The sequence below is a fragment of the Coregonus lavaretus genome (assembly GCF_964263955.1).
Source record: "Coregonus lavaretus genome assembly, chromosome: 22".
Taxonomy (NCBI): domain Eukaryota; kingdom Metazoa; phylum Chordata; class Actinopteri; order Salmoniformes; family Salmonidae; genus Coregonus; species Coregonus lavaretus.
The window spans coordinates 18,737,546-18,747,959 of NC_140009.1; the positions used below are offsets into that span (position 1 = coordinate 18,737,546).

The 10,414-nt window shown below is 44.8% G+C and overlaps 1 protein-coding gene across 1 annotated transcript in view; it reads left to right on the forward strand.

The window, feature by feature from the left end:
• il17rb (interleukin 17 receptor B) overlaps positions 1-4,561 on the forward strand; it is an 18,763-nt gene extending 14,202 nt beyond the window's left edge. Inside the window, exons 8-9 of the mRNA XM_084186806.1 lie at positions 28-619; positions 3,951-4,561. Coding sequence (XP_084042932.1) covers positions 28-619; positions 3,951-3,960 — 602 coding nt within the window. The 3' untranslated portion in view covers positions 3,961-4,561. The remainder of the gene's footprint in view (positions 1-27; positions 620-3,950) is intronic.
• The last annotated feature ends 5,853 nt before the right edge of the window (positions 4,562-10,414 follow it).

Genomic DNA, 10,414 nt, shown 5'->3' on the forward strand with positions numbered 1-10,414 from the left:
CTATCACCTCTCTCATTTCCTTTCCAGATCAAATTTATGGAATGCACTCAAACTCCCACTTCACTGAGCTGCTGAAGGCCCCTGAGGTCCCTGTGTCAGTGCTGGTGGTGTACCCTGCAGAAAACCCTGTCTTCCAGAGAGCTGTGCTAGCTTTTGCTGAGTTCCTCCAGTGGCATGGTGGCTGCCAGGTGGCTATCGACATGTGGCAGCGTGGCAGGCTGGCAGAGCAGGGCCCGATGCGTTGGCTAGCAGAACAGGCCAAATCCGCAGCCAGGGTGATGGTAATAAGCCCGCAGCCCAACCACTGCCACACTGGCCCAGGGGAACACGCCGTACCAGCCGCAGCTCACGACCTGTTCCCTCTGGTGCTCAACATGGTGGCAGGCCACGCTCCGAGCCCCAACGAGCTGGCCAAGTTCTGGTTGGTGCACCTGGGCAAGGCCCCGGAGAGGAGCGGCCTACCTGTGGAATTGACGTCCTGTAGGGAATTTAGTCTGATGAGGGACTTGGAGAAACTCTGCAGACACTTGCATCAGCAGGGCACCAAAAGACCAGGGTTGGCCTATGGGGAGAAGGCGACAGGGAAGCTGATGGAGGCTGTGCAGCAGTTAGAGGCATGGTAATGCTCTCAGCCCGGAGTTGCAGTAGAGGCAGCTCTTTTGACCAAATTGATGGCTAGACTTTAAGAACCTGATGATGCTGGTGTGATGACAAACCCATAGCTTAGATAGTAATATTAAAATAATCTAAGTAAAAACTCTCTTTGACCACTCATAGAACAATGGGTCTGCAAAAATGAGGGCAAGCTAACTTTTCTCACATAGCTTTAAGATTACTTTTTAAATACAGTGGGGAGATCAAGTATTTGATACACTGCCGATTTTGCAGGTTTTCCTACTTACAAAGCATGTAGAGGTCTGTAATTTTTATCATAGGTACACTTCAACTGTGAGAGACGGAATCTAAAACATAAATCCAGAAAATCACATTGTATGATATTTAAGTAATTAATTTGCATTTTATTGCATGACATAAGTATTTGATCACCTACCAACCAGTAAGAATTCCGGCTCTCACAGACCTGTTAGTTTTTCTTTAAGAAGCCCTCCTGTTCTCCACTCATTACCTGTATTAACTGCACCTGTTTGAACTCGTTACCTGTATAAAAGACACCTGTCCACACACTCAATCAAACAGACTCCAACCTCTCCACAATGACCAAGACCAGAGAGCTGTGTAAGGACATCAGGGATAAAATTGTAGACCTGCACAAGGCTGGGATGGGCTACAGGACAATAGGCAAGCAGCTTGTTGAGAAGGCAAGAACTGTTGGCGCAATTATTAGAAAATGGAAGAAGTTCAAGATGACGGTCAATCACCCTCGGTCTGGGGCTCCATGCAAGATCTCACCTTGTGGGGCATCAATGATCATGAGGAAGGTGAGGGATCAGCCCAGAACTACACGGCAGGACCTGGTCAATGACCTGAAGAGAGCTGGGACCACAGTCTCAAAGAAAACCATTAGTAACACACTACGCCGTCATGGATTAAAATCCTGCAGCGCTCGCAAGGTCCCCCTGCTCAAGCCAGTGCATATCATAGGTACACTGTAGCCCATCCCAGCCTTGTGCAGGTCTACAATTTTATCCCTGATGTCCTTACACAGCTCTCTGGTCTTGGTCATTGTGGAGAGGTTGGAGTCTGTTTGATTGAGTGTGTGGACAGGTGTCTTTTATACAGGTAACGAGTTCAAACAGGTGCAGTTAATACAGGTAATGAGTGGAGAACAGGAGGGCTTCTTAAAGAAAAACTAACAGGTCTGTGAGAGCCGGAATTCTTACTGGTTGGTAGGTGATCAAATACTTATGTCATGCAATAAAATGCAAATTAATTACTTAAATATCATACAATGGGATTTTCTGGATTTTTGTTTTAGATTCCGTCTCTCACATTTGAAGTGTACCTATGATAAAAATGACAGACCTCTACATGCTTTGTAAGTAGGAAAACCTGCAAAATCGGCAGTGTATCAAATACTTGTTCTCCCCACTGTAGTTCAATATGTTATTTTTCATCAAATGTTTCTGTTTTGGAAATGAAACAAATATTTGATTGTTGAAACAAATATTTGATTGTTCCAATATTATTGGATTATTGACTAACTTTAATGAGTATACAATATTACACTATGTATTTTTTCTTTATAAAGCTTTGCAGTACCATATATTGTATAAGATGCACATTTTCACACACTGAATTAAATAGAAAATCAGATCAAAGACCATGGTTATCATGGTTCTACAAAAACAACATATGGGTTTCACATGCTTATAAATATGTGTCTATACTTGCTTACTATGGAATTACTTTTCCCCTGATTTCTACTGAACAAAAATATAAACACAACATTCAACGATTTCAAAGAGTTACAGTTCATATGAGGAAATCAGTCAATTGAAATAAATTAATTAGACTATAATCTATGGATTTCATGACTGGGAATACAGATATGCATCTGTTGGTCACAGATACCTTTAAAAAAATGGGCCTCAGGATTTTCTCACGGTATTTTTGTGCATTCAAATTGCCATCGATAAAATGCAATTGTGTTCATTGTCCGTAGCTTATGCCTGCCCATACCATAACCCCACCGCCACCATGGGGCACTCTGTTCACAACGTTGACATCAGAAAACTGCTCGCCCACACGACGCCATACACATGGTCTGCGGTTGTGAGGCCAGTTGGACGTACTGTCAAATTCTCTAAAACAATATTGGAGGCAGCTTATGGTAGAGAAATGAACATTCAATTCTCTGGCAACAGCTCTGGTGTATATTCCTGCAGTCAGCATGCCAATTGCACGCTCCCTCAAAACTTGAGACATCTGTGGCATTATGTTGTGTGACAAAACTGCACATTTTAGAGTGGCCTTTTATTGTCCCCAGCACAAGATGCACCTGTGTAATGATCATGGTGTTTAATCAGCTTATTGATATGCCACGCCTGTCAGGTGGATGGATTATCTTAGAAAATGAGAAATGCTCACTAACAGGGATGTAAACAAATTTGTGCACAAAATTTGAGAGAAATAAGCTTTTTGTGTGTATGGAAAATTTCTGGGATCTTTTATTTCAGCTCATGAAAAATGGGACCAACACTTTACATGTTGCGTTTATATTTTTGTTCAGTATACATACAGGACACCACTGCTCCAGTCATCTCTTTCTCCCTTTGTGATGTCATATGGTGTTCCTGTTTAGGCACCAGGCCAGTTGAGTGCAGGTGGGCTCTCCGTCAACATGAGGCTCTTGCTGGTCCCACCCCAAGTCAAATCAAATCAAATCAAATTGTATTGGTCACATGCGCCGAATACAACAGGTGCAGACATTACAGTGAAAAGCTTACTTACAGCCCTTAACCAACAGTGCATTTATTTTTAACAAAAAAAGTAAAAATAAAACAACAACAAAAAAAGTGTTGAGAAAAAAAGAGCAGAAGTAAAATAAAATAACAGTAGGGAGGCTATATATACAGGGGGGTACCGGTGCAGAGTCAATGTGCGGGGGCACCGGCTAGTTGAGGTAGTTGAAGTAATATGTACATGTGGGTAGAGTTAAAGTGACTATGCATAAATAATTAACAGAGTAGCAGCTGCGTAAAAAGGATGGGGTGGGGGGGCAGTGCAAATAGTCCGGATAGCCATGATTAGCTGTTCAGGAGTCTTATGGCTTGGGGGTAGAAGCTGTTGAGAAGTCTTTTGGACCTAGACTTGGCACTCCGGTACCGCTTGCCGTGCGGTAGCAGAGAGAACAGTCTATGACTAGGGTGGCTGGAGTCTTTGACAATTTTGAGGGCCTTCCTCTGACAGGTACACACATACACAGGTACACCCACACAAACCACTAAGTTTCCAACATGACCTGACGTGTGTGCGTGTGTGTGTTACAGGAGGAGTTGAAGATGGAGCATGCCTCGTACCAGCGGCAGCACCCAGAGCTCTACGCCATGATGGGCGACTTGCAGTTCCTGTTACTATGAAAACCAAGCGACGTCATCATGTTCAGACAGGAGGACTTCTTTGCCTCCCGCCGACCCCCGGGGGGCACCTTCAACACTTCCTCACCTTAAGGACACACACTGTGGCTGCGTCTGTGTCTCAATAGTCTAGTAGCTTCCTTTCACATACATTTTAGAGAGGACAATACTATTCTGGTTAACACTTGTCACTAGTATGTACAGAGACCCTCAAGATCTAGAGTATTGATAAAATATGAATGCTTTTGTGGATGTTTTGTATTTTATTTTGTGAAACTGTTTTTACTGTCTTGTTTGTATGAGGTGCACTGAAACAAACTCCAATCAGCTCCGTTGATATGGCAATCGGAAGAGTTACAGTTATGTCAGTTGGTTTGAATGAAAATAGTATATTATTTCATGTCTTGTACATTTCCCATGCTTAATTTCTGTCACTTTATCCTCTAGTGGGAATTCCAGTAACTGCTACTTTGCTTTGGCTCTGATGTGATCAACCCATACATTTTTTAAGAATAAATGTATAAAATATATTTAAAATGGCAGAAAGACAAAATGTTCATTTATTGGAAGGCAGAGGACACATCTCAAACCATTTTAGTGCAAATGAAAAGCAACATTTCATACATGTATCTACTGATGCACTGGCACTCCAAAGTCTGATAAACCATTGTCTTTTTTATTTGGTGTGATCAGATCTGATACATTTCTGCTTTTCTGAAATAAGAGGAATAGAGTTCCCAGAGTACACCTGATGTTACCAAGCTACGGCTGCGTCTCAATGGTCCAAAATGGTTCATCTGAACTGACCGAAGGAGACCGTTGAAAGTAAATTCCACCACATTAGATCACCTTGCCTGTATTCAGATTAGTAAAGACAAAAGAGGGAAGGATACCAAGAGCAAAATCCGCCATGTTGAGATGCCTGCCAAGACATGATCGCTTCTCACACGTCTCCTCTCTGACGGTTTTCTATACTTGTGCCGCTAACAATATTTTTGACCCAATGTGGGAATTACCAATTATCACAAGCCTAATTTCACAGTATCTCAAGTTGACACAGAGTTACAGATGAACAGAATGGACAACCTATTAGCGTGGTTGAACACAAGCATTTCGATGCACACTTTATTCATGCTGCAAAGTGTGTAAGTGACAAATAAAATTTTATTTGATTTAGATGCATCTTCTAGTGATATCAAATAGGCCCCTCAATGCCTACGTACCTGGCCGGCCGGGACCACGCTACCTACCTGGTCGGACCTACCTATCTGGCCGACCGGACCTATCTACCTACCTGGACGGCCGGACCTACCTACCTACCCAGCCGGCCGGACCTAACTATCTACCTACAGTGGGGAGAACAAGTATTTGATACACTGCCGATTTTGCAGGTTTTCCTACTTACAAAGCATGTAGAGGTCTGTAATTTTTATCATAGGTACACTTCAACTGTGAGAGACGGAATCTAAAACAAAAATCCAGAAAATCACATTGTATGATTTCTAAGTAATTAATTTGCATTTTATTGCATGACATAAGTATTTGATACATCATAAAAGCAGAACTTAATATTTGGTACAGAAACCTTTGTTTGCAATTACAGAGATCATACGTGGCAGGACCTGGTCAATGACCTGAAGAGAGCTGGGACCACAGTCTCAAAGAAATCCATTAGTAACACACTACGCCGTCATGGATTAAAATCCTGCAGCGCACGCAAGGTCCCCCTGCTCAAGCCAGCGCATGTCCAAGCCCGTCTGAAGTTTGCCAATGACCATCTGGATGATCCAGAGGAGGAATGGGAGAAGGTCATGTGGTCTGATGAGACAAAAATAGAGCTTTTTGGTCTAAACTCCACTCGCCGTGTTTGGAGGAAGAAGAAGGATGAGTACAACCCCAAGAACACCATCCCAACCGTGAAGCATGGAGGTGGAAACATCATTCTTTGGGGATGCTTTTCTGCAAAGGGGACAGGACGACTGCACCGTATTGAGGGGAGGATGGATGGGGCCATGTATCGCGAGATCTTGGCCAACAACCTCCTTCCCTCAGTAAGAGCATTGAAGATGGGTCGTGGCTGGGTCTTCCAGCATGACAACGACCCGAAACACACAGCCAGGGCAACTAAGGAGTGGCTCCATAAGAAGCATCTCAAGGTCCTGGCGTGGCCTAGCCAGTCTCCAGACCTGAACCCAATAGAAAATCTTTGGAGGGAACTGAAAGTCCGTATTGCCCAGCGACAGCCCCGAAACCTGAAGGATCTGGAGAAGATCTGTATGGAGGAGTGGGCCAAAATCCCTGCTGCAGTGTGTGCAAACCTGGTCAAGACCTACAGGAAACGTATGACCTCTGTAATTGCAAAAAAAGGTTTCTGTACCAAATATTAAGTTCTGCTTTTCTGATGTATCAAATACTTATGTCATGCAATAAAATGCAAATGAATTACTTAAAAATCATACAATGTGATTTTCTGGATTTTTGTTTTAGATTCCGTCTCTCACAGTTGAAGTGTACCTATGATAAAAATTACAGACCTCTACATGCTTTGTAAGTAGGAAAACCTGCAAAATCAGCAGTGTATCAAATACTTGTTCTCCCCACTGTACCTGGCAGGCCGGACATCTACCTACCTGGCCGGCCAAACCTACCTACCTACCTGTACCTACCTATCCGGCTGGACCTACCTACCTGGCTGGCCGGACCTACCTACCTGGCCGGCAGGACCTACCTACCTGGCCGGCCGGCCGGACCTACCTGGCCGACCGGACCTATCTACCTACCTGGCCGGCCAGACCTACCTACCTGTACCTACCTATCCGGCCGGACCTACCTACCCAGCCGGCCGGACCTGCCTATCGGGAAAGCCTGACCTACCTATCTGGCTGGGCCTACCTGGCCGACCTGCCGGACATATCTACCTACCTGGTTGGCCAGAATGATCTACCTACCTACCAACCGGCCAGACAGATCTGGCCAGATGGCAAGACGTACCACCTACCTATCTGGCCGTCCAGCCGGACCTACCTATCTGGCTTGCCAGCCGGACCTATCTGGCCCGCCGGCTGGGACCAAGCTACCTGGCCGGCCGGCTGGTCGGACCTACCTACCTACCTGGACGGCCGGACCGACATACCTACATGGTAGAACCTACCTATCTGGCCAGCAGGCTGGCCGGACCTTCCTACCTGGCCGACCGGACCTATCTACCTACCTAGATGGCCGGAATTATCTACCTGCCTGGACGGCCGTCATGACCTACCGATCTGTCTGGCTGGACCAAGCTACCTGGCCGGCCGGCTGGCCAGACCAAAATATCTACCTACCTGGCTGGCCGGACCTATCTACCTACCTGGCTGGCCGGCCAGATCTATCTAGCTGGCTGTTCGGTCTGCCGGACCTACCTATCCAGTCGGCCGGACCTGCCTATCGGGACAGCCTGACCTACCTACCTGGCTGGACCTACCTATCTGGCCGGCCGTCCGGATCTACTCTTGTGGAAATTCTAACCAGAAACAAACAACTTTTTATTATAAGATTTGCAAATCTGGAAAAAATCACTCAAAAAGTGCAAAGTTAAGAGCCCAACGAACAAGAGTTGGGTCTCAGCTTTTGTAACCTTTGTCTACGTGGCAGCTTAGCAGGTGTGTGAGATAATGATGGGAACATATTGTACAAACAAGTGCTAATGCCAGTTTTGTTACTCCTTTCTGCTGATAGAATTGATGCTGTTGCTCAAGCTAGCCTCTGTTCTTTTCATATCTCCATACAGCTGTGCCCTTGATGTCGAAGGAGTCAGGCGCAGGAGGATAATCACAGAATATCATGCTTTATTCCGCAACCACAGAGTTATGCAGTAACACGTCAAAACAATCCAGTGCGCAAAACAGGCGCACTGGAAAAATACAAGGCACACTGGGAAATATCCCAGTGATACAAAATACAAGGAGCTCCACCGAGCTTCACTATCCTCCACAATAAACAATCACACACAAAGACAAGGGGGCAGAGGGAACACTTATACAGGTACTGATGAGGGGATATGAACCAGGCGTGTGTAATAAACAAGACAAAACAAATGGAATGAGGAGATGAGGAGCGGCAGTGGCTAGAAGGCCGGTGACGACGAACGCCGAAGCCTGTCCGAACAAGGAGAGGAGTCAACTTCGGAGGAAGTCGTGACACTTATATAGACAGGTGTGTGCATTTCCAAATCATTTCCAATCAATTGAATTTACCACAGGTGGACTCCAATCAAGTTGTAGAAACATCTCAAGGATGATCAATAGAAACAGTATGCACCTGAGCTCAATTTCGAGTCTCATAGCAAAGGGTCTGAATTCGTATGTAAATAAGGTATTTCAGTTTTTTATTTTTAATCAATTTGCTAACATTTTTTAAAAACTTTTTTTGCTTTGTCATTATGGGATATTGTGTGTAGATTGATGAGGAAAAAAAAAATTAAATCAATTTTAGAATAAGGCTGTAACAAAATGTGGAAAAAGGGAAGTTTTTTTTAATATAGAGCCAGGAATGGGCATTTATAGCTCATAACTTGACTGGAGATTCTATCAAGTAGGAATAGATGTCTGGATAGGAAATGTCTGGCCACTGTTTAGGGTCTTTGCTCCAGTTTGAGTGAGGGAGACTGAAGGGGCATGAGGGAAGATGGGTCAATCTTAACTTTTCTATGTAACGTGAACGTTCGAGGGCAGGCAGCATTGCAAAGTATTTGCTCGACATGTCTGTTGCACATACAATAATATATTTATGTGTTTGGGCTACTAAAATAACAGTGTGTAAAATATGTGTAATTACATTGACATATGACATCTTGCGTTTGTTTTCCCCCAAAAAGGGGCGGGATCGTTAAGTAGACCAAATTACCAGTATGTACTGTTCATGAGAATGGTGGGTATCTTTTTGGTCCCAGTTGTTGCTAGAGATCTGAAAATAAATGTAGTTCTGCTTTGTGGCATTTCGCAAAGGCTCTATGTGATACTGATCGCACTATACGTTTTTGTACGTGTAGATATGGTTGTCCTTGATCGATAGAGCCATTGGACATCTTTCAGCAATGTTCATATCAGCGGATTCATTGCTAAATATACAAGCTGACAAATTTTTTCCAGTCTCTGAAAGATTAACAACTCATGTGGGGCGTTGCTTCGTGCTCTGGCCGCGTCCCATCCCCAAGGCGGGCTTTTTTGAAAGGTAGACAGACACTAACAATACTTTATAATCCTTTGGGCAAAACTGAAAGAACTGACCAGACCACAATGGCGGAGGGAGAGGTGAGTTCAATATCCAGAGGAAATGGCGGAAGCGGATGCTCTGTTTGAATCAGATGGCGTGTCAGGTGGAGATAAGAGTGAGAAGAATTGGATTACAGTGGCGAATGCAAAAGGAAATAAGAGAAGTAAAGTGGTAATGGAAACTAGTAAATCCAAACCTAGTTCTGAGTCTTTTTTTGGTTGGAATTAGGGTTTTGGATCGATGTTGTTACCTGGGAGATCCGTTTGAAGTCTATTAAAATTGTGGATGCGTTGGATGAGGTGGCGTCGATGAGAATAACGAGAAGTGAGCTTATTTTGTTTTTTTGTGTTTCTTATTTATTAAAATGTAATTTTTACCCCTTTTCTCCCCAATTTCGTGATATCCAATTGCAATCCAATTCCGATATTGTCTCATCGCTGTAACTCCTCAACGGGCTCGGGAGAGGCGAAGGTCGAGTCATGCGTCCTCCGAAACATGACCCGCCAAACAGCGCTTCTTAACACCCACTCGCTTAACCCGGAAGCCAGCCGCACCAATATGTCGAAGGAAACACCGTTCAACTGACGACCGAAGTCAGCCTGCAGGCGCCTGGCCCGCCACAAGGAGTCGCTAGAGCATGATGAGCCAAGTAAAGCCCCTCCGGCCAAACCCTCCCCTAACCCGGACGACGCTGGGCCAATTGTGCGCCGCCCTATGGGACTCCCGGTCACAGCCGGTTGTGACGTAGCCTGGGATCAAACCCAAGGCTGTAGTGACGCCGCAACACTGAGATGCAGTGCCTTAGACCAATACACCACTGGGGAGTGTTTTTTGGTGTTTCTATGGAACAGAAGGAGCATGCTTTGCGCCTCAAGAAGATGTTGGATTGGAATGTGTCGTGTGTGGATTTTCAAAGCAGGGAGCCTATCAAGGGTGTTATCTCTGGGGTGGTGCTAGAAGTAAATGCGATCATACACTGTTTACCAGGGGGCAGGGCTACCGACGTTAAGGCTAATCTAAAGATGGTGCTGGCTAAAGCTAAAACTGGCGAGTGTAGAGAGTATAGAGATATTGTTATCCACGTCGGCACCAACGATGTTAGGATGAAACAGTCAGAGGTCACC